This window comes from Danio rerio, chromosome 7, assembly GCF_052040795.2.
Source record: "Danio rerio strain M-AB ecotype USA chromosome 7, GRCz13ab, whole genome shotgun sequence".
In the NCBI taxonomy this organism is placed as follows: Eukaryota; Metazoa; Chordata; class Actinopteri; order Cypriniformes; family Danionidae; genus Danio; species Danio rerio.
The window spans coordinates 57,527,070-57,551,423 of NC_141027.1; the positions used below are offsets into that span (position 1 = coordinate 57,527,070).

Below are 24,354 nucleotides of genomic sequence, written 5' to 3' on the forward strand. Positions count from 1 at the left end.
TCGACAGCACCACCTATGCACATTTGACAGAGTGGCCCCCGAGCGAAAATTGGCACACAGATCTAACATTCCAATACCAATAAAAAATTTTGATTAGAGAGAAATTTCAAACCCAACAGGAAGTCAGATATTTTTTACTTTCTCTGCTGAAAAAGTGCAGTTTTGCCATTTCCAGGGTTTGTATTTTTAACATTAGGATCAACACCAAAATTGGGTGTTGTCATTTAAAGTACTTAGTGATGTTAAATTGCAAAGATCTAGAGGGGTGTGCCGGTTTCACAAATGTTAATGTTTCACAATGGAACAGGAAGTTGTTATAACTCAGGCATGCGTTGTCTGATCTGCCTCAAAATTCACACGTTTGATAACAGCCCTGACCTGAACAGGTTTACATGCCAATATTCAGTTACAGTCCTAGCACCATTAGCTGGTGACAGGAAATAATATTTTACACTGTAACAAACTCCTCTTACAAATTTTATCAGATCAAATTCATGTTTCATTAGTTAGTCCAAAAGCCTTTGTGATGCTAAATTTAAGTTTTAAGTTTTCGCCAAAGAGCATGTTTGTGGCGGACATACAAAGTTCAGTGCTTTGTCATGGAGGAGAAAGTACTTATAACTCAACCACACAATGTCTGATCTACCTGAAGAGTCACAAGTTTGATGTGATTCCTCTCCTGAGGACATCTACCTGTCAATATTGAGTCACAGCCATAGCGCCACATGTTGACAGATGGAAGTTTGGTATAAATCTGCGATTTTTTTCCAGATTTTTTAAACTATATTTTATTATTCAAGAGTTTCGCCTTTAGCTGATGATTGATTATAAAGGATGTTTGGCATGCTGTCCCGGGAGAGAGTCCTGAGCTCATGAGATCCTCGAGCCCGGGGCTCCCTCCCCTTGCAGGCTGAGAGAACTCAAGAACTCCCCTGCTTTATAATAGTGAATGAAGATTATGAATAGCTATGGAAGACACTTGTCTATGATGTCGATTTAGTTTTGTCAATTTACTTATGTTACATGTTTTTGGTCTGTGGGAGGAAACCGGAGAGCCTGGGGAAACTCACACATACACGGCGAGAACATGCAAACTCTGCACAGAAATGCTGACTTGGCCAGGAAAAGATCTGAGCCAGTGACATTCTTGCTGTGAGGCAATGATGCTAACCATTGGGCCTCTATGCTGCCCTGACAAGGGGAAGAGTAGAGGTGGAAGGGGGGTTCTTCAAGACAAAGATTGCTAAGGTAAGATGCTCTGGTTATTTATAATAATTTAGAAATCATCTGATTGGTGGATCGAGCATTAGCTAATGAGGAACCAGCAGCTATCAATCATAAGCACATGCTCCAGTTGAAATTAGTTTATAAATAAACTTCACTTATTGTCCGCTGCTCTCTGTCAACCTAAGGCTACCGGGAGGCAGTGAACCCAAGTGCGAGGTCCCTTTCATCGCTGCTTGCAGCTTTTAAATAAATACTGAGATGTTTAAAATGCAAAATCCAAAATAAAAATAGATGGAAACAGCTGCAGACAGTAGTATTTTATATGGTGCACAAACTTGTGCAAAAATAAAATACAAATTTTAATTGGCAATACATATTTTACATTTACAAGCAGCTAAATAATGTGTTAAAGGTAATACTAAAAAAAAAAAGAATAATAACGAAATTTTGAATAAAACACAAGACCTAACATTTTAAGCATTTGTGCAGAATAGTCAGTAAGATAGATCAGTGTGATCTAATATGACTTAATGAGCTGCTGATTTGTCTGTATTTAGTTGATATTATTATTTTTATAAGTGCACATGCTGATTTGGATTTCTTCCATGTATTGCAGCTGCCAAAGTATAATTTGCCAGTAAAATTCAGCTGCTAGCATTCAGAGCTTCTGCAATATGGTGCCTCTGAGGCTCTGTCATCTAAACAGTGGCTTTGGATGCAAATAAACCAAGAAAAAAATGGCTCTCATCTGCCCAAGAGTGTAAAATGCTGATACACTTATAGAGGTAGACCGAAGCCATCAAAACCTCAAAGTCATTAAGATAAACTAATTACTCAGCCCCTCAGTTGCCTTAGATATTGTAGCACAGCCCCATTCTGTCTTGTGTTGTGTTAAACAATTCCCCCTAAGCAGCAGCAGGCAAGCCTTGTCTAATGTGCTCCATATGGAAGGCAACAAAACTAGTATGACTATGACAGAGGAATTAGCATAGCCTTGTTCTGTCTTGCGAAATTTCAGACATTTGCCTTGCCCTTGGCAACACACATATGCAAGGTTCAGAAAGGACAGAACCCGCTTTTTGAGAGGGTAAGAGACTGATAAAGCAGTCGCTGCAGAGAAGGGCTCCATTAACTTCCCTAATGATAAAAATCAGAGGGTACAAAAATTACCACAATTTGTGCCATCAGACAAAATTGCCCATCAGGCCTTTTTTGCAAACATTATTTGTTCCTGAAGCTAAAATAACTGATGATGAAGTAAGGATTTTATCGTAACAAAAACAGAGCTGTGACAACCAGAGCTGATAATTCCATGAAGTTTTCCAGCTCCTCTCAGTATTGGGCTTTAGAGGTGACAATCACATTTCTTGACAGCTCTCGGAGAGATTTAGTATAGTAATGAATATTTATATGGCAATGTTTACGTGTTTAGTGTTGGTGGTATACTTCTGCTGTGCTGCTGCTTTGGTTATTGGTGCAGACAAGGACAGAGACCTGCTACTGACACTATTTTCACTGACATGATGTCTGATAATATAACACTCTGCTGCAAATATAACATGATGTAACTCCCATAGCAGATACAGGTGGAGCTGAGAAGGAGAATTTACAAAAATTTCCTGCAGATTGTTTTCTGCTAATATTTTCTGCTTGTTTTCTGCTAATAGATTGCTAATGACCTGTTATTAGGATTTGTTTTCATTGATCTGATCTTATGAACAATGCTTAGAACAGTACAAGTCTGAATGTGGTGTGAAATATTTTTCTACCACAATCGGAGGTAGTTGAAAACCCATTTCACCGGTCGGCTTTAACAGTGTGATGATTTAACATGTAGTTGAATGTGTTCTCATATCTGCTAAACATTGCCTGCTGAGCTCATTCAGAAACTCAGCGGGATGTGCTTCTGAAACACTCTGGAGGCCGATTTAAGCTTTGTTGTTGATAATCTGGCTTTTGTATTAAAGGTGAAATAAATCTCTAAACAGTCTCGATATGTTTCATCTTTTTCGTTCACAAAAAAAGGGCTATGTATCTGACTGCAAATTAGATTTTTGAAATACGACTGTTTCATTTTCTCCAAATAAGCAGCCTTCATGCAGCACCCCTGAATTAGTATGTATTTTTTAATAAGATACAAGTTTGTGAATATTTTATTTCATATGTAAAAGCAGTTGGTAACTTCGGTGTAATTTGAACGGGAGCAGGTGGGCTAACAATATGAACCAGTGCTTTCTGCACATGCATTTTTTCCTCAGAGTGGGCTTTACCATTGCAGAGCAAAGAGAAGATGCACTGTCCTTGAGGGACATTTAGTTGCTTTAGAAAATGGTCAGTTCCCCTTCGAGTGGGGAACTCCAATGCTATAGGTGGATTTGATCTAGAAAATCCACGTATGGGAGGATTTGGTTCAGAAGCCATTTGTCTAAAAGAGTATTAAACGGGCCAATGAAAGCCAATGAATTGGCAGCCTAAGATTGCGCAGGTGTGCTTCATTGCCAATTATCCCAGCATATAAGCACACGTGGAGCAAGCAAACGCCATCCTTTTCGCTTCAGAGAATTTCTGATCGAGTCGATGAGGGTTCCCCCTGCTGATCACAGCGACTTCAGAGCGAACAAGCGTCTCCTGGTCCAGAGTGGGTTTTCGCGGCGGCAGACGGTCGAGCTGGGTTTCTCCCTTGCCTGGCGTTCTTTGGGTCCGGTCCTCCAGAGTGGTGCGTATAGTTGCAACTTTCCTAAAAGAGCAACACAGTCGTGTAGCACATCCTTTTCAGGATGGCGCTTCGACTTTGCGTTTCTGGATGCGGGGGTTTGCTGGCTCCGGATGATGGACACGATCACTGCATTACATGTTTGGGGTCCAGCATGTTAATGTGGTGCTCGCGGGCGGTTCATGTTGTCACTGCGATGCCATGACCGTTGCACAGCTAAGATCGCGGCTAGTTTTCGTAAGAGAGCGAACCACCCCAGTTGCCTCCTGCTCTGCTGGGCGAGCTGCACGAGGGCGGGTCTAACCCAGGCTTGTTACACGAGCTGCGCACCGCAACCGATTGTTTTTTAGTATTGTTTAGAATGAGTTCAAAAATTATTAATAAACTATTCAAATTTACATTTATAATTCAGGCATATATTAATGCTTAATTTGTACGTAAATAAATGCTTTATTAACTCAACTTCATCCAGTTTTGTGACCTAATCTAAAGTGAGGACTATTTATGCTTTATAAATCCCTTATAAATGACAATTAAATGCTCAGTTAAATTTTAAACAGGAAAAAAAGAACATAAACGACATTATTCACTCCTATTCGTTAGAAGATACACAAATGAAACTGAACTTCAAATGAAAAATAAATCTTTGCAACCTTATCTAAAATAAAATTACTGTACAGTTTAAGCATTTCATCTGATTATAGTGTTAAATTATTATATTGTTGTTCAAATATATGTTGTTTTTATGTTGTCAATTTGATGTTGTGTTTTGACACTCCTGTTATTCAGAAATGTTTAAACTTTACAGTCAATTTTCTTTTTAGATATAATTGCAAAAGATCATTGTTCATTTGATACTGAGCCTTTGATTGTCATTTATGAGGAATTTTTAAAGCATAAATAGTTAGTTATAAACTTTAATTTCAATAGTTTATTGATAATTTACTAACTCATTCTAAATGATCTTACAAACCTACAACTACTCCTAAATACAAGTGGTTTGTAAATAATGCAATACTTCAGTTAGTAATGAAAAATCAGTCAGTCACAAAGTATAAAGGTACAATTATTCAGCACATCATAAATGTGGTTATAAGTTAACAACACAGCATTTGTAGCTGCAGTTATGAACTGCTTACTAACGACTATTAATGTATTAATGCTTAACAAAGAATGAATTCACTAGATGCTAATGCTTAATAAATGATTCCTAGTTTGTAGTTATTATAAAGTGTTACTGATAAGTCAAATAACTTAAGTTGCTTGTTGCATGCGAGCACTTGGAGAACATGTAGTTCCGCACAGAAACGTCAACTGGTTTGGTAAGGACTAGAACCAGTGAGGTTCTTGCTGTGAGGCAACAGTGCTAACCACTGGGCTGCCAAGCCACCCATCAAAGAAAGGAGAAGGAGTAGGGCTGGAAAGGGGAATTCTTCAAAACGAAGATGGCTGTTGTGTGGAACTAAGTGTATTTATAGTGGCTTAAGAATCGTCTGATTGATGAATCATAAATTGGATAACGTGGGACTAGCCGCAAGCAATCATAAGCACATGATCCTCTTGAGATTAGTTTATAAATAAACTTCACTTAAAACACATATGCTACATGTTAAAACTGTAAAACAGAATAAAGTCTGTTGGCCTAATAGGAATTGATAAGCAAGGCATAAATTAGCCTTTCATGAAGTGTTTAATTGATCTGTTTTTTTTCTATGATTTGTATTTTGTAATTTTTTTAGCAAAACGTTTTTTTGGTTTTTGTAAATTATGAAATGTGTACAATTGCAGCATAAAGGCCCGTGCACACCAAGATATTTTTTGCTCACGTTTTCCATCGATGTTTAATGTCTTGTCGCCAACGTGCAAAACGCCAGGCACAATTTGACATTTAAAAAAAAAATGCATCATGCTCGTTTTTATGTTTTGGCGCACCGCGTCAAAGCCTTCTCCACCAACCAGATTGCCACTTTTGTTCATGTGCACAGAGCTGCTGAAGTTACAGTAAACAGAACTTGGGGACGCTCAAGCATAAAACTGTCAGTGCGAGCACACATCCAAGAAGATGCCCAAAGGCGATATGAACATGGAGCTGCTTATTGCTCTGTTAAACAGTAATCATTTCTTCAATGCTAGAGCTGGAGCTGCTGCTTGAACCGTTTATAACAACAAGCGTGTCAACCTTGTGTTCTTCTGTGTTACAAGCGGGAGTCAAAAGCTTAAAGTTGTGTAGCGCCATCTAACATCAAGGAGTGATTTTGCATACCCTTCTGCTTGACGCCAGAGAAAATGGATTGGGTTTGAATTCAGAAAAACGTCTTGAAACACGCTGACAATAAACGCAAACGAAAAGCGTCCCAGTGTGTACGAGCCTTTAGGTTGAAAAAACAGAGAAATTCCACAAATTCCCTTATCAGAGAAATGGTGGAAAGTGGTCGAAAGATTTACATATGAATGCCATATGTGGATGCCAATGTGTCTCCATTGTCTACTTGTGATTGAATAAAAAAAATGTGTCTTAATACCAGGTATGAACAGAGGTATTTAAATGTTGAGAAACAAGCTCACTGGCCACTGAGATGACAGCAACTAATAACCTGTGTCATGTAGATTTAAGCAGATTGTAAAGAACTTATCGGCCCGGATGCCCTACACTGTTAACCCTTACTGTAGATTATGCAGTAAATAACTGTAAAATAGCCAGTGTTTTGCTGTATTAAAAGGAAACAGTATTTTACTGTAAAAGGAGCAGATTTTGCATGAAATTTTGTAGTGCAAAGAATAAATTACAGTAATTTACTTTATGTACCCATTACAGATAGTTACTGTGATAATAAATGGTAAATTACTGCTCAACCATTATTACCCCATGTACTGCTTTATGTTGCTATATATATATATATATATATATATATATATATATATATATATATATATATATATATATATATATATATATATATATATATATATACTGTTCAGTTTTGGTATGTGTATGGTCAGTATTGAGGAGAAAGTGAGACAATGCATTGATGATAAGCTAAATTTCTCTGCAGCCATCTCTGTGTTTTCTTTGGTTCCTTTTATGTTTTTAACATTGAGTATCAGGAGTCAACCAATGTCAATGTCACAGAGCTAATTAAAAGGTAAAGATATCGACGAGATGCATTTAAAGGCAAAAATATTCACACAGAGCAACCAAATTATCACAATCATTTTTATAACTTTGTTTACTTTTCTATAATTAATTTAATTTGCCTAGTTTAGCCAATAGTTAAGCTTTTAAATTGCGCTTTAAGCTTAATATTAGTATTTTGCTAAATAACTAGTAAAAATGTGTTATTTAAAAAATATGTTAAACAGCACGTACATACATTTTCGCAGAGACTCAATGAATTTGTTTGGAAAACTTCAAATGAAGTTGGTAAAAATGGCATTAACAGTATAGTATAAAGACTTTCCTAAATAAATGTATTAATCAGGTTATTTGTTTATTATTATTATTATTACTACAGGTTGGAACAACATGAGGATCAGATTATTTATTTATTTTTTATTTTTTTGCTTAGGATGACGTTTGTATATTGTTTGTATATTATTGTTTTTATTCAATGATATGTGCATGATTGTGATAAATGTAGGCAATTCCTTTGAAAATATGCTATGTACCAAGGATGTCAAACTCCTGGAGGGCTGCAGCCCAGCAGAATTTAGTTCCAGCCCTGCTTCAACACACTACCTTTAGATTTAGTTTGATCAGGTGTGTTTAATTAGTATAACTGCACTCTTACTCTGTAGATTGTGCAGTAAAGAACTGCAAAATAGCCAGTGTTTTGCTGTAATAAAAGAAAACATTTATTATTTATTAACACATTATTTTACTGTGAAAGGAGTAGACTTTGTATGAAATTGTTTAGTGCAAAGAATTAATTCCAATAAATTCTCTGATGGTTTATGTTGCTATTTATAGAGACGTGCATTTTAAAGGCAGAAAATAATGATTTAGGCATCACCATACACTCCCACAGGCTGTCTGTCTTATTCTAAACACAAAGGTGTTAGAAATAGTTTTCAGAAAATGCTGGCCCTTTAAGGGAGCCAGGTGTTTGATTTGTTTACTGCTGAGTGTGCTCTATTCTCTGTCCATCAATTCAGATGTAGAGTCTGATATGTTTTAGGCTTTAAATAAGAAATCTACAATGAGTAAGTAAAAGGTGTTCAAATGTTTTTGAGGGTTTCTAAAATAAGGCTGTGTTTCAAGTTATATTGTTGTTATCTTGAACTGTGTACTTGAAAGCTACATTGTTAGCTAGTTAGCCTCTCCTCATATAACTTCTTACATTACTTTTGTTTAAGTATTTATTGGATATTGCATACTGCCATAATGTACAGATGCTAACAGTTGTATGTATCTTTCTGGCAACTAAGCCAAAATTAAATTCCTTCATCTCAGTAAGGTAACGTGCACATCATCACAGGGAATCACAAAAACATGATACACAGCCATCCACACACAAAAGCTCCACTGTCCGGTCCCAGGTTGTGAGTTTGTTGCTAAGTATTTTTCAGAGCAGTGTTTCCACCTATGAATTTATATTAGAAACAATAATAAAGTTTGTTGTCATGAGATAATTATAACAATAAAAGATTGGATCCTTTGGTTTTTTGGTGTTTAAACTTTTTATTGAGATTTAACACAGTTTTTAATTATTTAAAACTTTAAACTTTAAAATAATTATGTTGTGTTTTTTGCTGTTCATTTGCTGATCTACCTTCCTGCAGATTTTAGTTGCTATTCATTTCAAACACACCTAAACCAATTAATTAGGACCTGAACACCACTTGATAATTACAGGCAGGTGTGTTTGATATGGGTAGCAACTGAAATCTGCTGGAAGGTAGATATCCAGGAACAGGATTGAGCACCACTGCTGTATACCATGGGGGTCAAACTCCAAGTTCCTGGAGAACTGCAGGGCAGCAGAGTTTAGTACCCACCCTGCTTCAACATTACCTGTAGATTTCTAACAAGCCTTAATTAGTTTGATCAGGTGTGTTTAATTAGAGTTACAGCTTAAAGTCCCGGTCACACTGCACTTTTCTCCCTATAGACTTCCATTCATACGCATGTGAGTACTGCAGACCTGGAATGATAGCTCATGCGACAAATTTCATAATTCGCAGCATTGGAAAGTTCAAGCTTGGAGAACGCTGACATGCGAAATCACATCATGTGATTGCTTGATACCAATCAAAGATCAGAACATGACCTCTCTGGCTTGCTTTTTCAATCTCAAATTATTTTGTTTAATTCCACTACTCGCTTTGTTTAATTCCACTTCGCAGTGCAGTATGACAGAATTTTGCTTGCTCAAATGTTAGTGTGACTGCAGCCTTACTGTGCAGACCTGTAATATGCAAGACAATATTTATATCTGCTGATTTCTTAATTTTGTTATACTTTTTCAGTTATTTATTTGTTTTCGTGCCAAAACAATAAAATAAATTAGTCTGAAAAATTTTATGCCTTCTATTTTTAAATAACAGCTAAGAATACTGATTAATTTTAGTAACACTACAATAACTATATATGACATACTATTAATGTGTATGCAGTATAATGCTGTGATTTGTAACACTACAATACAGTAATTAACTCTACACAGTTTCCAGTTAGTTACCACTGCTGCTCTATTACAGTAATTAACTGGCAACACTGTTGCCAGCTACTCCCTGTATCGGTTCAGTTACAGTAAATAACTGGCAACACTGTTGCCAGCCACTCACTGTAATGGTTCAGTTACAGTAGATAACTGGCAACACTGTTGCCAGCCACTCACTGTAATGGTTCAGTTACAGTAATTAACTGGCAACACTGTTGCCAGTTACTTACTGTAACCAAACTTTTACAGTGAGTGGCTGGCAACAGTGTTGCCAGTGTTCTACTGTAAAAAACCCCGGTAAGGTCTAACAGTGTATAGAGTTTCCTGATTTAAAAACATAAGTGAATTCACTCAATTACTATTCTCTATCTGCTTCTCAATTTAGAGCCTGCAACTTCTGAAGGATGTGGATTATGATGTGTGTCCTTTGACGACCAGGAAGCACTGTGAAATGAGATGGTCTGACCTACAGAGGACTGATTTCTTTGCCTAGTAATTATTGTAGCTGTCGTTCATGTGTGGCTTCAATGTATGTACTTTTGTCAAACTTATTTAAATGTAAAACTAGGTTCAAAAACAGTAAATATGTTCCTGTTGGTCCATTTATGAACCCATTTAGCATATATAAAATGTCTGTTAAACCACACCTTAGCATCATACACCAAAATTTGAAAGTGTTGTAAAGTCTAAACTTTTACATTGTCACATATCCAAAAAAAACTGAAATGCTATACCACCATTTAAAAGTGGAGTCTAGAATTTTCTTTAAACACTGCCATTAGCACAAAATAAAGGCTATCTGGGCTGTGATAGAGCTACAATATCAGTTATAGTCTTCATTACTTGATTATAAAGGCCACATTTGGAGGACACACTTGAAGGGGTCTTCAAATTAAGACAACCTTCAACCTCCCATGATTGACACTTGGCCACCACAGCAACATTCTTGTTTGGCATGTTTGGGAAAAATAAAGCTAAATTAGAGTGACTGGAGACAACTATATTTGAAGTATTTGGAAGTAATTAGTATTTTCTTCCTGCAGAAATCATCATAAAAATATTGCTTAACATGGCTCACTGCATTCATTGCTTTTTAATAGGCCATACCCAGTAAAGATTATTGATGTAGTATACAACCAAGCACATGTTGTCAGAACACAACAAAATAGCTGCATTTAATGAAGTGCTGAGCGCTTCATTTAAAGAAAAACTGATCTGAGGAAAATTCAACCAGACATTTCTGACTCCCGCCCTGCCTCATTGCCCATTTTTGGTTACCCAAGAGTGATGTGCGGTCATCGAGATGACGAGACGACAAGATGGTGACAGTTGGCCCTGCCAACTTGCGGGTTAATTTGCATTCTTCAGAAACCTACGGGTGACGTCATAGAAACTACCTCCATTTTTTTACAGTCTATGGATTATACATGACAAAGGGTTGACATGTTATAATTAAAGATAACACAGACAAAACTAGGTTGTACATTCTAAAACTGCAACCATAAACAGAATCACAATACAAATATTCACAGCTCAACCAAATAAAGTAACACACTGCAAATATTTATTTTTTATTATTATTTATTTATTTATTTATTTTTTAATATCATATTATTTTAGTATGACGTACCTTGTTCCCCTTAGTTTTCTTGCAGTGCAATATAGAAGAGAGAAACAGTTTAAATACTGGCAATATCATATTTGAGGTTAATGACACATGGCCATTGACAGTACATTTGTTTTTATATATATATATATATATATATATATATATATATATATATATATATATATTGTTATTCTAAGTTTTTCATAAATATCTTAAAATTTTCTCCCAACCATTCCACAATTTAAATAGGAACTGAAAGAAAGAAAGAAAGAAAGAAAGAAAGAAGAAAGAAAGAAAGAAAGAAAGAAAGAAAGAAAGAAAGAAAGAAAGAAAGAAAAAAAGAAAGAAAGAAAGAAAGGCATGATTCTTAGCTTACTCAAGGAAGCGTGTGATGTATTCACGGCTGCACCGAGACCAGTTTGGTGGTGAAGTACCATACAAGAGCTGTGGAGACATGACGAAAGGCCTTTTCCCAATGGGCTCGCAGTCATTCCCGTTCCCATCATGCTGAATCCCAAAGCTATGTCAGAAGAGCAAAAAAAAAAAAAAAAAAAAAAAAAACACACACAGTAAGAGAATGAGAAGACACTGCTGGACTGACTTCTGGCCTGATTTCACATTGGCTCAAAAACTGGTAATGTAACCTTTGGCTAAACAAAACATGGGGCAGGAGCAGTGTTGCGAAAAATAATTATTTAGCTTCATTTAATTTTTCATGTTACAGCTTGATTTAAAGCTTTCCCCACTATGTCCTTGGCCACATGTATTTTTTTCTGTGTACTGTTATAGTAAACATAATAAGTTTTATAACTGTGTGAAAACTGCACTGATAACGCAACGGGGTATATGCACACAAACGTTTCATTTTCAGTCAGCCAACTTCAGTCAGGAAACTTATAAAACTGAAAATAGTCACTTTAACCTCTTAACGGCAGTTTATCATAGGCTAAAGTACAGGCTTGTTATTTATAGTTATTTTATACAAACCTTAAATGTTTTATTTTGCTAGCCTAGTACCTATGTGTATTTTAATGTCTGAAACCTAAAATAAACATTATTTGTAGCAGCTGGTCATGTGACTAACTAAATAATCTAATCACACTGGTTTGATTGTACTCTCTAGTAACCAGTCTAGACTGATCACATCGATGTGAATATTTGCTCCAGTGACCAGTCTAGACTGATTACATTGGTGTGATTGAATGCTCCTGTTATCAGCCTAGATTAACCACACTGATGTGAATGTATGCTACAGTGATCAGCCTAGACTGATCTTACCAGTGTGATTGTATGCGCCAGCGACCAGCCTAGACTAATCACACCAGTGTGATTGTATGCTCCAGCGACAAGCCTAGACTGATGTAACGAATATGGCCGACCAGACACATAAAAAGTTTGCATTTTATTCCACAACCAGCCAACTTTGCCCAGAGAAGGCTCGAAACCTGATTCCAAGGTATTTACGACCCAAAGGCATTAAACACAGGAACAACTTAGAAAGGACTCTTTAAACTGCTTGTTTAACACTGACGTTTTCATATAAACTTTACTCTCTTTATGTTTAATCATATGTTTTGCAAAGTTTCCCTTTCTCTTGTATTATTATTTTTGGTTTTAATACCCTTGCATATAATGTTTAACTGTACCTAGGCTAAGCATCCTCTTATACTGTTCAAGTATACTTTTGGACTTTCGAAAAGCTTACTCGCTGAACAAATTGATAGTTGACAGTTTATTTTAATATGAGTGCAACATATTAATGTTTTAAGAGACTTTAACATTTTTGTTCTGATTTACATAAAATTTGCCTATGCAAATTAATCTGCCTCGGACAAAGACCCATAAATTTAATATTCCAGGAAGTTAGCTTCTAATTGGTCAACTTTCCATGGAGGGTGGATCCGAACCTGCCCTATAAAAGTTGAAAACCAAGCTAAACACCTTCTCTCTTGGAATCTCCTCTGTTCATACTCTCCTGGGATCGCTCTTGGAACCCCCTCTCTCTTCGCACGCACTCTCTCTGTTCAAACGCTCTTGGGATCTTCTTCAAACCTCTCTTGGAACCCCCTCTCTTCTTCACAACTCTCTCTGTTCAAACTGTCCTGGGACCTCTCTTGGGACCCTTTCTTCAAACACGTTGTTTTGAAACCTTCTTCAACTTTATACAACAAACCTAAGTATAGAAACCTCCAAGAAAGCAGGCAGAAGCCCAGACAGAAAGGGGTTAATCGGACCGCGCTCTGACATTTCACCGCCCAGAATGCTTTTTGCCGCTTCAACTTGAAACTACAACCTCATGAGGAACAAAGGCCGTACTCACACTAGGTACAGTTGCCTCGAACCGGGCCAAAGCACGCTTGTCCCCCCTCCCGTCTCCCCCGACGGCCCGCGCTCACACCATATCGGGCCTCGGCACGCTTACGTCATCGCTGCTGCGCTGTTCAGAAGCGCTCTCTATGGCAAGCCTTTTTAGCATTTAAATCTTTGTTCTGACTCCATAAATATATTTAGAGATATCTCTAATTATATTTTGATTAGTCATAATTATAATTCGACTAGTCAGAATAACAATTAGAGATATCTGCAATTACAATTGTACTAGTACGAAATCAGATTGGAGATATCTGCAAATATATTATGACAAGTCATATTCCTCTATTGACTTCCATTGAAAAATATTTGCAGATATCTCTAAATGAGTTTTGACTAGTCACAATTGTAATTAGAGATATCTCTAACTGAGTTTTTACTAGTCATACATTTGGAGATGTCTTTAATTCGTAATATTTAGAGATATTTACAAATATATTTGAAGATATCTCTGATTAATTTACTAATAGTCGAATTACAGTTTTAGATATCTTGAATTGGATTTTTGACGAGTCAAAACTCAGTTAGAGATATCTGCAAATATTTTTCAATGGAAGTCAATGGAGGAATATGACTAGTCATAATAGGCTATATTTGCAGATATCTCCAATCTGATTTCGTACTAGTACAATTGTAATTGCAGTTATCTAATTGTCATTCTGACTAGTCGAATTATAATTATGACTTGTCAAAATATATAATTATATCTCTAAATATATTTATGGATAGTCAGAACAAGGTTTAAATGTTAAAACGGCTTGCCATACGCTCTCACTCAGCAGCACAGTAGAGATTTCTCTAGTTATATCCTTTCAGTCGTTTGTTATGCAGTGACATGCAGTCAAATATTTCGCCAAACAGTCCTTAGGGATGCGGGGACACACAGTCAGATATTTTACCGAACAGATCCGCCACTTTTGGCGCTCATAAACAATCAAAGCTCTCATGCTGCAGGAATGAGGAGGTCTGCTGAAGGCGCACAGCTGGCGTGCTGTGAGGAGTTTGCGTCTTTAATAAACTACGGCAGTTTGCGATCACTGAACAGTAAGAATGATTAATAAATCCATATTAAACAGTCCCTTAAAAGTCACGTCTCGCTTTCGGTTTTGGGCTTTGGCGCGTTTCGCGCTCACATACAAGCGTACCGCGCCAAAGCCCAAGTGTACCGCGCTCAGGCACACCTCTTCCAACCGGGCCAGGGCCGGCCAAGTGAACCGTGCTTGAGCCCGATTCAGCGCACTCACACTTCTCAAACGATCCGGGAAACGGGCCTGGGCACGGTACGGATGGCATAGTGTGAGTAGGCCCAAAGATCAGCCAACCAAAAATGTGCTTAACAATGGGAGCTCGGACATCACGAACAGACCGCAAGTATCACCTTTCTCCCAACATCTAAACTAGTGTGAACTAAATTAACCCTAAAGAGACAATAAAAGGGTTAAATTGAATTTGATTACGTTTGGTTTGAAAACGTTTGCTTCTTAACCTCTTCACAATTGTTACTCTCCCCTATGCTTGTATGAATGTGTGTTTGTGTTAGGTGTTAGTTTCTGTTAGATTAGTCAATAAAGTTTAATTTTGTATAAAAAGGTGCCTGTGTATATTAATGAATCTAATGTCTTGAACTTTGATCTTGCTACCCTGCTCAAATTTTATGTTGATAGCATCGCTGAACGATTCGTTTATTCGGATCAAAAGAGTCAATTCATTTGAAGCCCCGTTCAAATGAATCTTCCTCCCGCTAAGCTAGTTCGCTATATAATGTTCCAGAAGGTACACGAGCCTTGAAATCTGAATCATAACTCGCAACATTATAACGGCGGGAAAGGTGCGGGAAGAATAACCTTGAGCTAATTTACTACAGTAATAATAGTGTAGATATGAGAGCACTCTAATCTACATTATTATTATGATGTGCTACCTGTTTATTTGTGGAGAATAAACAAAGCATGCAAATGTAATTTATTACAGATATATTGGTGTAGAACGCTAAGCAAAATGTAATTTATTACACTGATAACATTGATGTGATTGTATTGTACTATTGTACTTGTTATTCAAAGTTTTTTTGCAAAGCACATGGTTCAGTAAAGCTAAATATTATTTAAGAATAAACCTCACTAAATGTTTGTTTTTAGACAATTATTAGTGTGGGAATATGAGAGATTTTAAAAATATTCTATATCTAAATATGCGGTCCTGCACGATTATACCTGTAATTACATCCTTATTTACACAGTTGACCATCCCTTACACCTTAACCCACCCTTAAACCTACCCATACCACCAAACCTGTCTAAAATTCTTAGCAATGCATATTCATTAATTTTTGATACATTCTTGAGAGGAATTTAACAAAATGTCTTCATTGAACATGATCTGTACTTAATATTCTAACGATTTTTGCATAAAATAAAATATTCTCACAGACAAATATTGAGCAGCAAAGAGCAAGTTTGTGTTGTTTTGTATTTGCAGTAAGTGTATATTAAGTAATATCAATACTTCACAAAGGGAAGGAAGTGACAGATATGAGTACCTCAGTATTACATTCAATAACGTTTCATTATAGAACTGATATTTTGAATTAGATCTAGACAAAAGTGCAAAAACTTCATTAAGTTAAAGTTAAATAACTTCTTTTTATATGTAAGTATTGATAGTAATGCCTAATGACTTTAATTAAATCAATGAAATTTAACCATTTTGCCACTGTTGTTGATTGTGGTGTTTATTATAATAAAGTAATAGGCATCTTTGTTAAGACAATTCTAACTGTAACTGATTTTATTTCAAGACAGCACCATAATTTGGTCAGTAAATCACTGTATAGAAAATGTACTAACCATAACATCAAAACTGAGCTACGTGCCAAACCATCATCTTTTTGTGAAGCGTTACACCCCAGGAAATTGTTTTGTCCTATTTTACAAAGACTGCTGTTTCAGCGATTGACAGAAACACAGCTCACTAGAGACCACCATTTACTAGGCTGACTTTTATGAGTCCCGCTGTGCTTGACTGTTTATCATAATATCATTGTTTATATTTCTATGTGGTGTGACCGCAAACATTTATAAAAGATGTGTGCGCCAGACCATATGGCATGAGTTCAAACAAGCTATACAGTAAGACTTTAATATGGCTACAATTAAATAGTCTTATTTATTAGTATGCTCCTGTTTATATATATATATATATATATATATATATATATATATATATATATATATATATATATATATATATATATATATATATATATATATATATATTCTATTAGTCTTCATAATCAAGGCTTGCATAATGAACTGGAACAAACACTGACGTATTACAAATGATTTCATATTATCTCATAAGGAACTATACAATAAATTACACAAATGTGAATGAAATATAGCTGAAAAGATAATGTCAGGAAAATGAGTAACTTTAAGCTGTAATTGGTAGCAGACCGTATTTGAAATCTCACTATCATGCCAATTAAATAAACGGGTTTATCTTTACACTAAAAAATAAAAAATAAGAAAGAAATGAGAGAATATGCAATCTGACTTATGCTCCTTGAAGTAAAATGTGTTACTAGAGTGTGTTTGCTAACAGTACAGAGCCAATGCATGTTTTATCAAAGTCACCTTGGCTTTGAGAAACACACAAAATGAGCAATTTCCATATGCAACACTGTGTCTAGTTTTGGCTGAGGTCTGCAGTCTGTATCGATTTCAAAATTGGGTCAGGAATATATACATACAGTTGAAGGCAGAATTATTAGCCCTCATGATTTATTAGCCCCCTCTATATAATTTTCCCTAATTTCTGTTTAACAGAAACAGTTTTTTTCTAACTATAATTTCTAATAACTGATTTTTTGTTTGATGATAGTACATGATAACTGACTAGGTATTTTTCAAGATGCCAATATTCACCTTAAAGTGCAATTTAAAGGCTGAATTGGGTTAACTAGGCAACTTAGGGTATTTTGGTAAACACTTGTATAATGATGTTTTGTAGTTGTAACCCAGTAGTTGTAAGAGTGACACAAACAACAGAGGTTTGGATCCAAATACAGGTTTAATCAGTAGTCAGGCAAGCAAAGGTCAAATACAGGTGCACACAGATATATGCAGACAGTCCAGAATCGTAGTCGAATAACAGGCAAGGAGGTCAGAAGGCAGGCGGCAAACAAGGACAAAAGGATAAGCTAGGCTAAGGTCAAAACACAGAGAAACAAGACAAGGAAAACACGTTGTGATGTCACTGTGGCAGATAACAAGACTGTGAATGTGAATGAATAAGTGTGCTGCTTAAATAGTGTGTGCAATCAGTCTCTGACAATCCTCAGGTGGTGTGAGTGTAATCAGTCTAGATGAGGTAGCATTTGTGAGTGTGAGCGGAGTGCATGTATGAAAATGTAGTCCAGAAATGGCGAAATTGTAGTTCATGCATGGTTATTGTGAATGAAGTCCAGCGATCTATTGGATTACGATCACTGGTTATTGTGATAGTAGTGTAGACAAACAATTAAACACATTGCTCTAAGTGGTTAAAAAAAAAAAAACTTCTTTTCTTCTAGTCGAAATAATATAAATAAAACTTTTTCAAGAAAAAAAAATATTATAGTTAACACTGTGATAAATCCTTGTTCTGTAAACATCATTCAAGTGTTCACACTTAGCTCAGTTCACACTTAGTTTGAGCTCATAAGATACTCAGGCCCGGAGCTCCCTCCCGTTTGCAAGACGAGAGGGAAGTTTGAGCACGGGCAGATCTCGAGAACGCCCCTGCTTTAGTAGCTAATGAACAGATAGTGATTGCTCTTAAGAGATAACTACTTACAATAACTACATGCAATAATTACTTAGACAATGAAATTAAGTTGCATGCTTTTGGACAGTGGGAGGAAACCGGAGAACCTGGGGGAAACCCACGTGTGCACGGGGAGAACATGTAAACTCCGCAAAGAAACGTCGGCTGGTTTGGTAAGGACTAGAACCAGTGACGTTCTTGCTGTGAGGCAACAGTGCTAACCACTCGGGCACCGTGCCACCCATCCAGGAAAGGAAAAGTAAGGGGGGATTCTTCAGATCAAAGATAAAACCCAATAAATGAAGAGAACGTTCGAGGTTACTAAAGTAACACTTCGTTCCCCGAGGAGGGGAACGGAAGCACTATAAGTGGATTTGATTGTAAAATCCACGCATTGGGAGGTTCGGTTCAGAAGCTACTCGTCTGAAAGAGTATTGAACGGGCCAATTAAGAATGAATTGGCAGCGCAAGCCTGCGCAGGTGAGCGGCATAAGCAATCAACTGAGTATATAAGCTCACCTGGCGCCAGCAGACGCTATCCTTTTTAAGCTGAAGAGACTTTCAACAGCTAAGGGACAGTCATTATGGCGACGGAGTATAGTGCTTCCGTTCCCCTCCTCGGGGAACGAAGGGTTACTTTAGTAACCTCGAACGTTCCCCTTCGGGGGGAACTTCAGCACTATAAGTGGATTTGATTGTAAAATCCACGCATTGGGAGCCCATTGAAAGCGCCATAATGACTGCACCTTACCAACACCCCCGATGAGGAGATAGTCAAGCAAGCGTGACGCACCCACATCATGGGGGGCGCGGTCCTCCAACGTGTCCCTGGCCCTAATTTATCCTACTTCAACAGAAGTTTTACGGATTTATATATATTTTTTGGGAAGTCGTGAGCATCTAGATAATTCTAGGAAAATACGACAGTACGTTGGGAAGCGTGCAATCCCGATAGGGAGGACGCTGCGGAGGCCATCCGTTACCCAAGGGGGGATAGATGGCAGAATTTACATATGGACTAGCCCTAAAAAGGGGGAGTACGCATAGCAAAAGAGTGGTTAGCGGGGAGGGAAGACACGGGTCCGCCCAGGGGGGGGGACTTAACCGTGGCGGAATAAGCATATGGGATCGCCTAGTGGGGATCGCGCATAGCAGGCACCTTTACCCAAAATGCGGGCTGACCAGCGGGCAGACCTACAACGTAGTGGGCCAGCAAGTGACTCCTCCGCTGAGTCAGTGCTGGGGGCCACGGAGGAATCTGCAGGGCTCACCTGACGGGGAACTTTACTGACAGATAAAAAGGCGCACGTATCTCCGTGTTAGGGAAAATGGCGCAGCAAGCGTGTTTCAACACCCTACCGAATTGTTTCCTCAATCACCAAGGGTTACCTAATACCCTTGAGGAAACCGGCTCCACTCGCAGATTGTAAAACCTTGCAAATGTGTTGGGTGTCACCCAGCCCGCAGCTCTACAGAAGTCTGTTAGAGGGGCGCCGCGTGCGCGCGCTCGAGAGGATGCGAAGCTCTGAGTGGAGTGCGCACGCGCTCTCGGGGGACGCGGCTCATCTCGGCTCTGATAGTGAAAGAAAGGCATCCACAATCTAGTGGGAACTTATTTCGGTACGGCACTTCCCTGCTGCCGACCGCTATAACAGACGAAGAGCTGCTCAGATGATCTAAACTCTGAGTTCGGTCCGGATAATACGCAAAACGCGAACTGGACCATAAGAAGGGCTGGGTCTGCCTCCTCCGAGGGCAGCGCTTGCAGGCTCACTACCTCGTATTAAAACGGAGTGGTAGGAACCTTGGGCACATATCGCGGGCGGGGTCTCAGGACGTGAGAGAAGCCAGCCCAATTACAGGCACGAGTCACTGACCGAAAAATGCCTCCGGGTCCCCGACCCTCTGATCGATATCAACGCGACCAGCAGAGCTGTCTTCAGGGACAGAAAGATACTGAGTCGAGGATCGAAGGGATCTGACGCGGCTTGTGTAGCGAGGGCGAGATCCTAAGAGGGCATGAGAGGGGGCGGGGTGGATTAATTCGCTTAACGCCCCTGAGGAACCGGATGATGAGGTTATGCGTTCCCACGGTGCTGCCAGCCACCGCGTTATGAGAGCGGAGATGGCAGCCACGTAACCTTGAGTGTGGAGGGCGACAGCCTGCTCTCCAGCTTCTCTCGGCGTAAAGAAAGCACAACGCTGATCTGGCAAATTACGGGGGTCTTCTCAGCGAGAGACACACCATTCAGTGAATAGACTTCACGTCAGGGCATAGGCGCGCTCGGGGAGGGGGCTCTAGCCCGAGTGACGGTATTAGCCACCGCAATCGGAGGTTACCTAAGTCTTCCTCGCGTCTAAAAATCTCCAAAGATCGGCGAGGGTGCCAGGTGGTGCCCTGTCCCTGAGAGAGTAGGTGCTCTCTCGAAGGGACTGCCAGGGGAGGGCTATCGCGAGGGAGAGCTCTGACATCCAGGTCCGGTTGAGCCAGAGGGGCGCAACCAGCAACCTGTTCCTCGTCCTCCCTGACCATGCACAGTAACTGCGCGAGCAGGCTCACTGGGGGAAACGCGTATTGCGCGTGCCCCGAGGCCAGCTGTAAGCCAGTGCATCCGTGCCGAGAGCGCTCGGTCAGGGAAAGAACAACTGGCAATGAGCGATCTCGGGGGAAGCAGCAGATCGATCTGGGCTTCCCCGAATCGCGCCCATATCAGCTGAACAGACTCGGGGTGGAGTCTCCATGCTCCAGGACGCAAGGCTGCCGTGAGAGCGCATCGGCTGCACGGTTGAGCTTGCCTGAATATGAATGGCGTGCAGCGATTTCAGCCGCGGATGACTCCAGAGGAGCAGACGGCGGGCGAGCTGAGACATGCGGCGAGAGCGCATACCCCCTATACGGCTGATATACGCCACCGCCGCCGTACTGTCCGTCCTGACCAGCACGTGTTGCCGCTCCAGCACCGGAAAAAAACGGTGGAGAGCGAGGAACACTGCCAACAGCTCCAGGCGATATGCCAATGCAACTGGGTACCTTTCCACAGGTCCGCAGCCGCATGCCCGCAACGCACAGCCCCCCAGCCCGTGTTGGAAGCGTCTGCTGAAACGACAACAAGACTGGATGCCTGTTCTAGAGACACCCAGGCCTGTAGGAACGAGGGGTCGCTCCAAGGGCTGAGGGCGCGGCGACACAGCGCAGTAACAGAGACTCGGTGTGCGCGCGCGTGCCATGCGCGTCTGGGGACTCGATCGTGAAGCCAGTGCTGAAGTGGTCTCATATAGAATAATCCGAGCGGCATGAAGCGGCTGCGGATGCCATATGCCCCAGGAGCCTCTGAAATAGTTTCAGTGGGACCACTATTTTACTGTCGAGCTCTCTCAGACAGTACAGCATCAGCTGAGCGCGCTCTCCGGAGAGGCGCGCTGCCATGGTGACCGAGTCCAGCTCCAGCCCGAGAGAAGAGATCCTCTGCACGGGGGCGAGTTTGCTCTTTTCTCGGTTGACCTGAAACCCCCACAGGTGGAAGTGCCAGAGCACTTTGTCTCTGTGCATAATCAACTCTGTGCATAATCAAAGAGAGGGCAAATTCAGCCAGTCGTAAAGAAATTGAGTATGCAGATGCCCGCGAGCCGAAGGGGCGCTGAGGCACCCTCCGCGGGCTTGGTGAGGACCCGCGGAGACAGAGAGAGCCCGAAGGGGAGGGCTTTGTATTGCCAAGCTCGACCTTCAAACGCAAACCACAGAAACTGTCGGTGGAGAGGAAGAGTGGAGACATGGAAATACGCGTCCATCAGGTCTAATGCTGCAGACCAACCCAGAGGACGAACGCACCGGAGGATGCGCTTCTGCGTTAGCATTCTGAACGGCAGCTTGTGCAGGCAGCGGTTCAAAACACGCAGATCTAGGATTGGCCGTAACCCACCGCTCTTTTTGGGCACGATGAAGCGTGGGCTGTAAAACCCGCTCTCCATCTCGGCTGGAGGGAGCGGCTCGATTGCATCCTTCGCCAGGAGGACAGCAATCTCCTCTCGCAAGACAGGGGCGGACAGGGGGCTGACCCTGGTGAATACACACCCGTGACTTGGGGGGCCGTTTCGCGAACTGAATCGCATAGCCGAGTCTGATTGTGCGTATGAGCCACCGCGAAGAGCTGGCCCGCGCTAACCAGGCAGGCAGAGCTCTCGCTAATGGACTCATCGCTACAATCGCTGACGTACCAGCAGTGGGGCAGCGCGGAGTGGGTGTGCTGATCCGGGAAGCTCGCGGGTCCCACGGAAAAGCTGGAGGTGAGATATTTGCTCTCACTCCAAACCCGAGCTCCGGAGGGGAGGCTCGAGGGGTGGGAGAAAGGAGACCGTCCTCCCAGCGCTCGTGAGCCACTGGCGAAACGCACCGAATCTGCAAGCTAGAAAGCATAGCGTCCCAGACTGGCAGATTTCGGGCTGTCACATCTGGGGAAGTGAAAAGTGCCCTTTCATAATGTTTTCATGGCAGTAAAAAGTGCCGTTGGAAATGGGGCCCCGCCCTCCAGCGGGGAAAGAGCAAGTTCCCTCTTCTCCAGATGGCCTGTCCCAGGGGCGCTTCGCGGTCCGTTGCCGGACTTAGCGGCGTTCTGGGCAGGGGGGCTGCCTGCTTCCGAGGTGCCCGACGCGCTCGCTTCGCCGAAGGCGTGTGCGGGGGCGGAGCAGCTCTCGTAGGCGGGCGCCTTCGGCGAGGAGCAGGTATGAATGGCACGGCGGGCGGAGCGGGCTACGGACCGCCGATAAGACATCACCCACCAACTGCTCTCTCACCGCCTTGAATTCCTGGGTGAATTCACAGACAGTGTCGCCGAACCTGGCTGGGGATATGGGGAAGTCAAGAAAGCAGACTTTGTCGACTTTGCGCATATCAGCCAGGGGTGGCGCTCCTGGACCACTAATGTGGACATCGTCCTCCCCAACGCACACGCAGCGGACTCAGTAGTCCGAAGAGCTAAGTCGGCGGCGGTGCGAAGCTCGTAAGCCTGGGTTGGACCCACCCTCGTGCAGCTCGGCCAGCGCCTGCGCTTGGTAGCGCTGGTAGGTGGCTATCGCATGCAAGGCGGAAGCAGCCTGGCCCGCAGCTATGTAAGCTCTAGCTCCGAGGGAGGTAGATAACTTACAGGCTTTGGATGGGAGACGAGGCGAACCCGCCAAGAAGAGGCGCCGCGGATTTACCGCCATCGCGCACTCAACCTGAGGAATCGCCACATACGCCCTGGCTGTTTCACCGTCAAGAGTGGTTAGGGTGGAGGAACACGCAGCACGAGCAGAAAAAAGTGCTTTACAAGACCGCGTGAGCCTACTGTGCACCTCCGGGAAGAAGGGAACGCCCCTCTAGTCGGTCCGGCCGCGGAGCTGGGGGATAAACCATCTCCAACCCACGGCCGAAGCAGCCCGGGAAAGCACGGCTAACATGTCCGTTTCAGGATCCGTAGTGACAGCGCTCACCAGCCCGAAGGGGGCGAGCGGGTCTGGATCATCATCGGACAATGAAAGCCCACCCTCCGATGCCGCGGTGGACATCTGGTCTCCGGTGTCATCGGGCGTAAGGGCTACCATCTGTTAGACGGATCGCTTCCCCCGCCCGAAGCTTGGATGGAGCGCTTAGAGGAGCGGGAGGTCCGCGGGCCCGTGGGCGACGGATTATCTCTCGCTGAAACCCTCAGATCTGCCCGAGTGCCCGCTGCAGAGCAGGGGACAACTGGGGTGGTTCGCCCTTTTGCAAAGGCTAACCGCGATCTTGCGCAACAGTCATGGCATCGCAATGACGACATGAACTGCCCGCGAGCAGCGCATTAACATGCTGGACCCCCAGACATGTAACGCAGTGTCCGCGCCCATCATCCGAGGACAGGAAACCACCGCATCCAGAAACGCACAGTCGGAGCGCCGTCCTGATGAGGACGTGCTGCACGACTGTGTTGCTCTTTCTGTGAAGTTTGCAACTT

General features: G+C 41.4%; 1 protein-coding gene across 3 annotated transcripts in view; it reads right to left on the bottom strand.

Annotated features, from left to right (window-relative positions):
• The window catches only part of adamts7 (ADAM metallopeptidase with thrombospondin type 1 motif 7), a 189,911-nt gene that overhangs the window by 122,090 nt on the left and 43,467 nt on the right, over positions 1-24,354 (bottom strand). For all 3 annotated transcript variants that reach the window (XM_087261907.1, XM_087261909.1, XM_087261908.1), the window contains exon 8: positions 11,586-11,729. In XM_087261907.1, the coding sequence (XP_087118033.1) occupies positions 11,586-11,729 (144 nt within the window). The remainder of the gene's footprint in view (positions 1-11,585; positions 11,730-24,354) is intronic.